General features: G+C 36.4%; 1 protein-coding gene across 2 annotated transcripts in view; it reads left to right on the top strand.

Annotated features, from left to right (window-relative positions):
• The first annotated feature begins 253 nt into the window (after positions 1-253).
• The window catches only part of LOC118276679 (thyroid receptor-interacting protein 11-like), a 64,526-nt gene continuing 51,660 nt past the window's right edge, over positions 254-13,119 (top strand). Inside the window, exons 1-2 of one of the 2 annotated variants that reach the window (XM_050699917.1) lie at positions 254-572; positions 9,901-9,954. In XM_050699917.1, coding sequence (XP_050555874.1) covers positions 402-572; positions 9,901-9,954 — 225 coding nt within the window. In that variant the 5' untranslated portion in view covers positions 254-401. Of the gene's footprint in view, positions 573-9,617; positions 9,672-9,900; positions 9,955-13,119 lie in introns of both variants that reach the window. The other variant, XM_050699915.1, reaches the window with a different exon arrangement.

Raw genomic sequence — 13,119 nt, 5'->3', positions numbered from 1 at the left:
GCGTTTTGACAACAGACAGTATAATGAAAACAGTTTTAATGTTTTGTTTAACATTAGATCGACTTCCACGCCTATATATTCAATCAATTTTTTATTGAATTTTATTACTAATTTAAATTATTATTTTTTTATACAAATATATTGATATTAATAGAAATATTTTTGGAATTTATAAAAATACGTTTAGTTTTCTGAAAGGTAAAAATTCGCAGAATGATTTCTTGTTGGAAACGTCAAAATTACGTCATTTTATGTCAAATGGCGACTTGTTTTGCCAACTGGACAAAATCCTGTCACTTGTAAAAATAATGCAATTTTCTTATTGTTTACATCTGTTATTTTCAATAATTTCCATTTCAGTACTTTAGTGTGATATGTGACGTTAATCATATACGTTAAAAATGTCGTGGCTAAACTTAAACCACAGTTTAAACAGTCTAAAAGGCCAGATTACGAATTTTGCATCTGAAGTGTTATCTGAGAGTCCTGCTCAGGATGTTGCTAATAAAAGTTTACAAGGAGACTCTTCTGCCACAGAACTAGAGGAGAAATGTCGAAACCAGGAGCTTGAGGTGAGTCTACGGTGTATAACATCTATTTTAATATTCCAATTGACAGCTGACTTTAAGGTTATGTTTTTATATTTTTTTATTGTTATACTGAGACAAGTAATCATACGACCTGTAATCATCCTCTCTAATTCATTCGAGGTTGCATCACTGTGCAAAAAATATTGGCGTAATGTCGGAATTGGGGCTAGGATTACATAAACAAACTGATTCTAATTGTTATTTTGATATTTTTGTCTCTTTCTGGCTTGAGGCAAAGCATATGATTGCTATTTACATTACTATTCAACAAATTAATCTTATTAGAATACTTAAAAGGAGGTATTATTCCACCTACACATTTTTAAATAAGTATCATGGTTACTAGAATAAGTGCCATAGACTGAAATTGATATAACTAACTAATGAGTGCAAATTACATTTGTAAACTAAACACTATCTGATTGTAGCATCATGTTTGTTTCGCAATATCTTCAACCTGAATATTTTATTAAATAATGGGCTTATAATTGGTTATTTGCTAAATATTTATACTCTACTGATCAGTAGTATAGCCTTGTTGATAGACTAATATTTTATCACACATTAAATCACAGTTAGTAGCAAATCAGTTATGTGTTATGTTTGTTATGTAACATTTACAGTGTATAAGCCTGTTGATTATAACTAAGTTTTTAAGTTATTAGTAACTTGGCTTCTGTCAGCTGCTTCACCTGCGTTTCTGTGAGATAAAAAGTATTCTATTATACAAATTAGGTCATACCCTGTCTGTATACTAAATTTCATCAAAATCCCTTCAGTATTTTCAGCATGATTGACAGACAAACATCTAAATAAACAAACTTTTATATTTAGGTATAGTTAGTTAATATTAGTGTGATTTATTTAGCACTCTTATTTTATTTGTATGTTGGATTTAATTGAAGTAACTATTTTAAAATAAGGGAAGTGTACAGTGTACAGTGTAAACACCAACAGTATTATTTTACTTTTTCTATAATATAACAAGTGTAGTGTATATAACTTAATTACTGACAATTGTAACTTGTTTACTTCCTACAATTATTAAACTGTTATTATCATTTTGTAAAGGAACTTACAAGCCCAAGAACTTATTTCAAAATATCTAGGGACTGACTTCCATCATATCCAAATATATTTTAATGTGAAAATGTGGATCAATATTTGTGTAACCCAGAAGTGTAGTGATTTGAAAATCTTAGAAGAATTATAATTACTAGTTACTCCTGTGTGGTACTCAGCAGTAATAAATCACACAGAAATCAAACCTGCAATACTTTGAGTGTCATCTCATTGCATAAAAAGTGTAAAATGTGTGGCCTCCGTTATTTGAAAAAAGGTTGATAAAATTAAAGATGAGTCATTAAATGACTCTGCGCGGTGGCTCAGTGTTGCAATGCCGACAGATCTAATGGCGTTTAATAAAAAGTAGATTTAAAGTTAATTAAACAACTACGGAACATGGAGCTTGTTCCAGTTGGACTGAGTCATATTTAAGTCTTTCTTTAGAGATCAACACTTTGGAACAAGCAAATAGCTTCACTAGAGGACTGACTGACAGACAAACATTTTTAATCATCAATCTTCCAATGACTTCTCCCGCCTTGGGAGAGGTGACAGAGAGTGTCAGACTCTTACTGATTAAAATCCACCCCACTCCTGCTTTTCGAGCCGGAGTCCCGGTAAACCCGCTAGCCATACCCACGGGTCTTGTTTTGGTCCGTCCGTCCGTGGAACCGCACTTACGGTGGCCGGAGATGACGATCTTCGACGCCCGGAGGGTCTCTGGCATCGGTTGGGGCGTGACGAGGTTCGTTCCCTCCTCCTTAGCTAGCATGATTGATGATGCAGGGCACACTGCCAGCGTATCCTCCATAGTGTCCAGTGCCGGCGTAAGGGTCACTGATACCCTGGACGAAAATATTGTGGCGCTCACTTGAGGGAAGCAAAATTATATTAAGAATTTTATCTTTCCTTATGCACAGAGCGTAGAGCACAGTTCTGAGGGTTTGCACCAGGAGAGGCAAGAGACTCCAACTTCAGACTTTGGCGCCCCCCAGAATTTGTCGCCCTGGGCCATCGCCTCATCACGCCCCCCCCCACCTAACGCCGGCACTGATAGTGTCTTCCGGGCGGTCCTTACAGTAAGAGACCTTTAGGGGTTATTACAATACCTTTTTTTAGACAGGTCGTCAGTTCGTGATTTCCCCGTTTTTCTTCTTAGTCGTTTCTCTTACTGCTGCGGGTCGTGACTCCTTCCGATCTTGTCCACTAGATGTCGCCATATATCATCACTTTAATGGTACTTAAAAAAGTGCCATGTAATAAAGACTCCTTTATCGTTTACAAATTAATTAAATATCGCTGATTACTATATAATGCTGATAAGAACTGTTCACCTACGATATGTATCAAATTATGCTGAACTCTTGGCAGTCTTATCCTATATCGATTGAATTTCAGCTGTTTAGTATATTGCGAACGTATTTTTATAAGGGGATAGGAATTGGGAACTTACTTTTTTTTTAATAACTAATCGTAAGTACTTAGTAAAGAAATATATGTGAAAAGAAAAAAATGTCATAAACTAAATAAGAATATCAGATATCAAGAGGATATTTTTTATGGTATAAGCCTGTAAAAAAGCAGACGGATCACCCGATGTTAAGCAAATGCCACCGCCCATGGACAACCGAAACATTAGAGGCGTTACAAGTGCGTTATTGGCCTTTTGGGAGTTAGGAATTTAAGGGTAGTTGAGGGTTTGGGAAGAGGTATAATTGGGCCTCCGGTAACTTCACTCACACAATGCAAGCATTGTTTCACGTCGGTTTTCTGTGAGGCCTGTGGTTTAACTCCGGTCGAGTCGGCCCATTCGTGCCGAAGCATGGCTCAATCATATTTTAAGAATAAGAATGTTATTTACCTATAAGTTATTGATTTTCTCTATTATACATGTATAAGCCTGTCACCCATTAAGGTTGCCAGAGACAATAGAACGCCAAATAACACGATTCTGTTTGACATACCTCTTTCGCTTCATCTATTTTTAATTTGTTTTAATATATCGCCTATTTAGTCAATGTATTTAAATATGCACGATGAATTTAAATAATGCAATACTAATAAACCAATATAAATATATCTAAATACTTAAAAATAATCCGATATGTACTTTACACAAAAATGTACCTTCATTCTTATAGTAATAAGTACCTTTTTTGTTTAAATAGGCATGTATGTAGGGATTTTTATTAATACTGTGATGTTTGCATACGCTTGTTAAGGGTACGTTCACATAAATGATTGGTACTCGACCACCGTACTATAAATATAATATCAAACACGTATGTATGCTGTGTCCCTTTCTAACATACGTGTTTGGATAGAGATAAAAGTTCTAGGTACCACTGGCCTATAAACTATGCATTGTGTGGCTAGTAAACCAGCGAGTATGAAAAAAATATGATTGGAGCTTTTCTCGGTTTAAATGAGGAGCTAGAAATAAATCCCTGTCTCTTTCAATCGCCGATTAGTGAGATCACACCATCATTGATGTAGATGAACTTATCGAAAATCCTTAGTAACAGTTCCATTCAGGCGTCTGAGTACGACTTTGCTTTACGTTTAACGAGATCGAAACGGGAGCGCGTTCGGTAATCTGATTAACCGCCGCGAATTAACTAACCAATCAGAGCGCCGAACGCGCTCCCGTTTCGATTACTTTAAACGTAGAGCATACTCGTACTTAGGGTGCAGATCCAGTTGTTGCCTTTTTAGGCCAGAAATCGGAGCTGTAAAGGCCACTAAATGTGTTTTGACCAGGCTATCGTAATTGCAGACCACTGCTTGGGTGATCTTTAGCCCTCCTACTACTGACTCACAATGATTAGAAACATCCGCGTTTTAATAACAACTCGTACCTGATTTGGTGAAGTCATCAGTACCTTTAGGACGAGGTTGCTTAAATTTCTTTCGGCGCTGTGATTGGTTGGGTTTATTAGAGCCTAATCAGAGCGCCGAAAGTTCTCTCTTCACTTTGTAAACTCATACTATTGGTCCAGAAATATCAATCGAAGGTTAGCGACATTATTAAAGGACATACTATTTCCAGACCATACTGTTTCCATATCGTCATTTTTAATCAAATGCGATAGCAGAGTTGCATTCATATGGGAAGAATCCTCTAAATTTAATAATTTCTATTCGGTATTGCTGTCAAGATTAATAACCGATTTACCGATCCCAATTCTCTTCAGCATTTTGACACAAATTGGGTACTGAACTGAACTAAAAAATCGACTCTAATCCAAAGTATATGGAATGAAATAAATCAGCCATACTTCACCCAGGTCCGATCACCCCGCGGTGTTCATGGCCCGCCGCGCCACACGCTGTACACGCGGCGAGTGGCCGTTGGTAGGGTAGATACGGTATCGCATGTTTGCCCAGCGATAACTTGTGATAACGCGCAGCTTTCGGCCGAAACCTGTGCCCGCCTAGCTTGGATTACCTTGTTCGCTTTAACAAGTTATTCTCTTCGTACTTCACTATATGTATTTTACTCTATATGTCATTTGGTATTTGGGACGGTGATAGTTTCTTTGTTTTACCTTTACAGGTTTCGGTGTTATCGGTCGAAAGCTTTAATGTATTTAAAGGTTATTGACAAGGATTGGTCGCAAAAAGCTTTAAGAGAGGAGTGGAAGGAGGGTAGGGAGGCCTTTTTCCTCTAGTGGGACGATCATGGCTAAATTCTAACTCTAATTTTAAAGGGTAGTGGAACTTTTTGGATCTTAAGTAATCCCAACATAGTTTTCGTCTGATTGATACTGTTATAGATGATCGTCTACTGTTTCTCCATAAAGTTTCACAAAGGTATTACTATGAATGCATAGTTATGAATGTATGAATTCAAAATATCACCTCTTTATTCTGTGAAAAACCCAACATGACAGAAACTACAGATGACCTAATCTTACATACATAGCCTCCATCACATTCATTCATCATACAAGCAAGTCAATGAAATTATATGCCAAAACTAGTCGATTCACATTCATTCAGGTAGACAGGAAGTTAGCCAATAATTCCAGGGACATATGCAATGTTTCCATTCACAAAATTATGGAGATTATCTGTCAAAAAAAAAAATAGATTGATGTATCCCTGGTTTTACAGATTCGAAGTGCGAATATGTCAGTGTCCAGTGTGTATCTTGCAATCTGAATCATTTGTTTTGTTCCTTCATTTGAATTTCGTAATGTTAGTTTGGGACAAAGACCTCCCTATAGTGGGTCTGGATGTACAGGGCATGTTTTAGGTTCGGTGCTGTGGTTCCGTGGTCCGTTTTTGTTAGTAAAATTAATCTTCACTCGATTAGTCGCTAGTGTAATATTGAGTTAGTGCAAAGTATTAATTAATCGATATTGCGAAATTATTATTTGTGATTGCTTCCATCAAAGAATTTAGGAAATACCTTAGAATTGCGTTCGGTCTTGACTCTTAAGGTGCATTTCGAGTAGCCATGCTACGAAGATGTAATAGTTAGCTAAGCTATGCAATTGTGTGACCGTTAAGGCGTGTGAGTGTGAGGAAGAAGATGCGCAGCTCGAGTATGGGATGTATCGTTAGTAGGAAAGGCATCCATAGCACACACACAGCACGCATCCGTAGCACGCATCTTTCCATATAAAAACATAGCTTAGTTGGGTCCGTTTCCACAAGTGCTAAGCTGTTTGTATCAGTGAAAATTATTGGTGAAAGCCAAACGCATCCACAGCAACGTAGCATAGCACATCACTGGTGGAGAAACACTTTTAGCTTATAAGTTTTTAAACTGACATGGTCACTAACACTATTATTAGAACTTATGACGGAACAGTGCCGAAATATCGGAAACTCACCAAAGTGAATAAACATGGTAAATATCCCGTCATAAGTTCTAATAATACTTTTAGCTTAGTTACAAACGAATGGTAACCAGCATTACATACAAGCATACATTGTCATATTTGATTTTAAAGAAGGTATTACAAGCCCGAGCTTAAATCACCCTCTTCGACAAGAGTAAAGTAAAAGAAATTATGGAAATAGAACTACAATATAAACTTAAAACATAGAACTACCTTTAAACTGTCGTCTTAAAAAGTCCTCTATGGTAGCGGTACCCTAAAAAAGGCATCCAATTTGTCAATGACCGAATCTGCGATTATAATCTATGTCCCAGTTCCTATGATAATCTGCAGTTTACCATAACATTACCATTGCAAAACGTTCGCTGACGACTCTTGTTTTTGTGTTACACTGCCAACTACCTGGTGAGTCCTGTGGTGATCTTTTTTCCCTATCGCCGTCATCTCATTGATTATTTCGGGAAAAAATTGTCGTTTCAAACAAAAAGCTATGCAAAAGTGAGTTTTATTGTGAGTTTATGTTAATTATGTTTTTGATCTGTTAGTTGATAGTTATTGATATTGTTTTTTTCTTTATGATAGACGCTTTATTGTTAACTTGATTTTTCATAATTAATTTAAACAAGGTGGTATTGATGGGTGAATATTGCCATTTCTTTACTTTAAATTAATTATAATTTTCGTGAGACATACTAAATTAGTTATTATGTTATCGGCTTACTCATATAACTGTTTGACGAGGAACTCGACTAGTTTCAAGCCATGCTAGAGGCTCATATTCATGAGCAGCATTGCCGTCGTGCTGCTACGCGTCAAGTTCCTCTTCAAACAGTTACGTTTCTTTGGCATCCTGCTTGGTTGCTCAAACGGTTTTTTTTTGTTTTAATCCATTTCAAATACTCTCCAAAGTCATTGTCTCCCCATACGTTTTTTAACTGTGCTTACGTCAAACGATTCAATGTCCTAAGCAGAAATATTCTAAACAATGAAATTGAAGATTCAATTGGAATCGTTTAAAACCAGGAAGGGAATACTAGAATATGGAACAGGAAAACGAATTTTTGAAGAGATTCACGTGGACCGATGGTCCATGAGATGTAACGGGATCTTGGGACATTTGTCTATACATATGCAATAGTTTTGACGAGTGACTGATTGACAGGGCGTTTTGCATGAACTTCTAAACATTCAAATAGGAAATAGGAAGGCACATGTACTATTGAGCTACTGAATTATAAATAAAGCTGTTTTAGATACGGACAAAGTGAAAAAAGAATTCCTTGTTTTTTATGGTATAAACCGGTAAACGAGCAGACGGATTACCTGATGGTAAGCAATCGTCGCTGCCTATGGATACCCAAAACATCAGAGTCGTTACAAGTGCGCTGCCTTTTGGGGGCTGAGAATTTCAGGGTTTCTATTTACTGTATAAGAACTTGTTAGACATCGGTATAAAATTTGAAATAGGCATAGCTTACAGTCTGGAATAGCACATAGGATAATTTTTATTCCACAGGAACGTAGGTAAAGTCGCTGGTAGAAGCTAGTATTCAAAAAATGTTTCACATTTTTGTTAACCCTTTTGCGATGTCCATTGCGGTCCTAAGCATTATTTGTCGATACAAATACCTTCCATTCAACTTACCACCCGTCTCGCCTATTCTGTTATTTATTTTAATTTTGATCCATGACTAAATTTTAAATTAATTGGATGAACTATTTATCTTTAAAACTTGAACGTAACACAATGAAAAATAGAAACCGAAACTTTTTACAGCTAAAATAAATGTTACAGAGTACCTATACGAAAAAACCTTGTCATCGAGGTTGTTTAAAAAAAAAAGAGATATGCGAACGCACCAATGGCTGTGCTGCGTTTTGTAATTCAAATTTGGAAGCGATTTAAATGCGCGCCACCAATAGGTCAGAGTGGAATGTATTGGCATGGCAAGTGGGTGTTTACGTAGCACGCACTGTCTTTATGTAAAACGTACGTATGTAACAAGCGTTGTGACGCTTTTCCTGTCACACAACACGGGAAAGTAACACTTTAAAAATGGTCTACGTACTTAGTATACAATTATATGACTGCCTCGTTGGTCTAGTGGTCGCAAGTGCGACTGCCAGACAAGGGGTCTCCGGTTCGATTCCCCGGAGCTGCGGACAACGTAAAAGATTACCGGGGCTCCGGCTCAAAGCAGGAGAAGGAACGGGGTGGTTTTTAGTCAGTAAGAGTCTGACACTCCCTCCCGCGTCACCCAAGGCGGGAGAAGTCATTGGATGATTTCCCCCCCTCCCCCTCAATAGGTCGGGCAAAAGTATTACTGTGCTTTTTTTTAGGTTTTTCGAAAATGTCTCAGTAGTAGCACGGAGTCTGGAATCGTGCCCGCTATATGGTAATAGGCTCACCCCCTATTACATGGGACTTGTAACATAAATGGTGAAAAGTGGGTGTACATTGTACAGTGGCGTTACGTGCCGTAATGTGCAGATGCACCTCTGCCTACCCCTTCGGGGATAAAAGGCGTGACGTTACATTTAATTATACTTTGGTAAAACTTTTGCACCAAGATCTTTATTAATCTGGGTTCAGTAGCATTTCCAAATAATTTCAATAAAAAATCGCCTCTGCTGGGCGGCAATTGGTTCATCGACTATTACATAACACAACTAATCAAAACCTCTGCTTTTTTTAGTGCTACAATAATAAGAATTATATTGGACCATACCCCCATTACCTCCTAGGCTATTCTATAACTTTTACAGTTTACTTTTACCGCTTTAAAGTTACAAAATAACTCAGCGGCTGTCGGTTCCAATTTTTCTATTATTAAATAATATTTTATTTGTTTTGTAAGAAGGTAGTATTTAAAAATCTCTACATATAAAAATAAATTGCTGTTTGTTAGTCTCGCTAAAACTTGAGATCGCCTGAACCGAATTTTTGGCTAATTTTGGTCTTGAATTAGTTGTAGAAATTCAGGGAAGGTTTAAACTGCGACTGCCGGACAAGGGGTTTGACGGGTTCGATTTTGCGGGTCGGGTAGTAAGTAAATATGCTGGGCTTTTTTCGGATTTTCGAAAATTGTCTCAGTAGTTTGTTTGTTGTCAGATTGCATCGTTAAAGAAGCTAGTTGATGAGCTCCAAGCTTCCTTGCAGTCTGAGGTAAGTTATACGTATAATTATAAAGTTAAAGTTAAAAAAGACCTACAAATCTTCAAGAAAAAAGTATTCCTTTTTGTAAAGGCCGGCAACGCACCTGTGACTCCTCTGGAGTTTACGGGTGTCCATAGGCGGCGGTGATCGCTTTCTATCAGGTGACGCGTCCGCTCATTTGCCAGCTACTTATAAATAAATATATGTAATTATACTAATTTGGATGTTGTTGTTTCAGATTGCATCGTTGAAGAAGCTAGTTGATGAGCTCCAAGCTTCCTTGCAGTCTGAGGTAAGTCCAATCAATCGCCTTTTTACTATTGGTTTTGTCAAATTCTGCGGACGTTATGTGACAAACTATAATATGTAGTAGTAGGGCCATAACGTCAAGAATAATAAGCTACTATAAAATAGTACAAAATTACAATTATTTCGGCTGTACAATAGTAATGCTATTCTATTTATTTCTTACAATCAACTAACAAGTCTGTTTTTGTATCGCTTTCCAAAATCGGAATAGATGTTAAGTTTGTTGGTATTTAGCAATGTAGTCTGTACTTCTATTATAAAAGTTAATGTTATACAAAAGGAAAAACTAAAAAAAAGCTGCAAGAACTGTATACCTATAATTATAAAAGTTAAAAGAAGACCTTCAAACCTTAAATAAAAGAGCTTATTCCTTTTTAAAAGGCTGGCAATGCACTTGTGGATTGTTAGTAATAAATAGAATAGCATTACATTTGTAAGTGGATCTACTGTGACGTCTGAACGTAGGGTTAAAGAACTGACAATACCTATACAAGTACATATATGTAACTAGAAAACTAAACTTTAAACAATGTTTGTTACATAAATTTTATGTATTATTTAATGAAATAGAAGAAAAATAACCTAAACAATACGGCCGATATTCTTCTTTTTTTATGGAATAGGAAGCAAACGAGTGGACGCGTTACCTGATGGTAAGCGATCAGCGCCGCCTATAGACACCCGCAACACCAGAGCAGTCACAGGCGCGTTGCTGGCTTAATTACAGTTTTGACGAAACATTTTGTGTTTCTGATTGATTGAAAACTAATTTAAATAATGTTTTAAAATGTCCCATAACTTGAATAGTCCCGGAGGCAGTGAACAATAGAAAACAATCATTATAATTAGTTAGTAAAAAAACAGGGTCACAGGAAACACTAAATATTTATGATCACAAAAGAATGTTAATTTTGTCAATACATTATAGGTTCTAGTTAGGTTTTGTCGATATGTATCGGGCCGAAGGTTCACTGCAGGAAATGTTAAGTGATTGAACTTATTTTACTTTGAATTATTTTTGTGAAAGCCGTACTACGTATAGTATAGGTATTATCTAGCTATGCTAAATGTAAAGTGATATAAGAAAACCGTTCAATTTGGTTTTCCATTTATTTTACCTTCCTCTGTATATGACAAGAGGTGACATGCTATCTGATAAAACCAGTGTCTGTTCTAGACATTAAAAATATACATGGAGCTACGGACTGGCTAGCGTATAACCGCGGCTCCGACTCAAAAATCGGGAGTAGGAACGGCCTTTTAGTCAGTAAGAATCTAACATTCCCTCTCGCCTTGCCCAAGGCGGGAGAAGCCACTGGATGATTTTTCCCCATTAAAAAATAAAATAAAAAGGGCACTGAAAATATGCTCAACACCTTAATATTTTAACACGTTAACCATCACGTAGACCTCCGTTAGAGAAGGACTTGCCTTAACAATTCTGATTGCACTTACATATCTAAAAGCTTAACTATCAAACTCGTTCCAACTAACCGAACCCCCCAATATTTAAACAAACTGTGCTGAATAGCGGTTACTACCCTACAGATAAAACCTTAATTTCTGCTTATCCCCTTTGCGGATAAAACATAAAGCATACATGATATTAACAAAACTAACCCGCCACACGAGGCAACAGATAAAAGTATTGATCGGTATATTGAAAGGGGTTGATAAGGTGCTATATAAAAGCATAGATAAGCTCATTGCAGCTTTGTTTTGTCATATTAACGGGTGATGACGGGTGTTTGAGGTATGTCCTTACTTTTTTTTATTAATTATTTTGGTTGCTAACTGGTTTTTTTATAGACATTTTGTTCGGGATAAGTGTTTTATATGATCTTTGAATGGTTAGATAGTTTTTAGATATCAAAGTTGTAGGTAATGATTTGGGCTGGTTGTTGTTTCGCCAATTATAGTTTTTACTATTCGATCCTCCTAATCCTTAGGAGTACCTAAGGATTTAAATCAATAGTACAACAGTTATAAGTACGCAATATCACTTCTTTAGTCTAGATTCTGAGCGGTGTTTGCAAAATCGATAATACTATCCATCTAGCAATTGAACTTTGGACTTGACGCATGGTAGCACTAGTACCATTAATATCCAATATGAAGCCCTTGGTTTCAAATATTTTTGGGGATCGTTCTTTTTTTTCATAAATTATTTAATGATTTAAGAAAAATAAAAAAAAAACAAGAAATTAACCGAATTTGTCAAGCCATTTTATGTCTTATACGTATACTTAGTCATTACTGAGTTTTCTCATAGTAAAATAAATTTTATTTTCAATTAGGTCCCAATTACTCGCTTATATAACTTGGCAACGATATTAAAAAATACACGTAAAGTTAGTCGATGAGCCGATACTGTGTAGTAATCAATCAATATGTAAATTGTCTGATTAACGCTTGTCAACTACGTCCGTCGTTTATACGCCGTGTTAAAACTGCGTGTCGCATTTATTTCGGATCTAATGCTGTAAAAATAAATATTTTAAATTGATCATCAAAAATAACAATAACAGTTTTTTTTAATAGTTATGGGAATTAACAGGATGTTTTTCCAATAAAAGTGTCTGCCTCCTAGACTCATAAGCGCAGAGTGATCCCAAAATGATATGCCTATTTTTATGTTCTTTATATGCTTTATGTGTGTAGGTATAGTGGAAGGTGTTACCGATAAATATTTTTTTATGTCAACTTGTTTACCAAAACATTTTTATGATTTTGAAACTTATTCCGGGTCTGAGTGTAGGGGAATTTGTATATTTTAAACGCGTCCATGGCACAGAAGTTTTCGCGTTCTCATGTCTCTTATTTCTACAGCTTTAACTGTTCTGTAATTGCTGAATGTGGTTCAATTAAAATAAAACATAGACATGGGGTGGGAATTTCCGATTTAAAAAAATATTCACGTTTTTCCTACAATCCTGCTGATTACACTTCACACAAAAGCTTTATAATGACTGGCCAAGGATCACATAGGTGCAACAGGTCGCGATCGATACTAAACTATGCAAATGATTGCACAACACCGCCGTCCTGTATTTAACGGCCCTCTAATGCGCGTGCACATCATTTTATTTCATTTGAATACCTCGCTACCCGGTTGTTAGGAAAAGGAAATGGCCTTTGCCCTATTCAG

Source organism: Spodoptera frugiperda, chromosome 17, assembly GCF_023101765.2.
Source record: "Spodoptera frugiperda isolate SF20-4 chromosome 17, AGI-APGP_CSIRO_Sfru_2.0, whole genome shotgun sequence".
In the NCBI taxonomy this organism is placed as follows: Eukaryota; Metazoa; Arthropoda; class Insecta; order Lepidoptera; family Noctuidae; genus Spodoptera; species Spodoptera frugiperda.
This window is presented reverse-complemented; position numbering and strand designations above follow the sequence as displayed.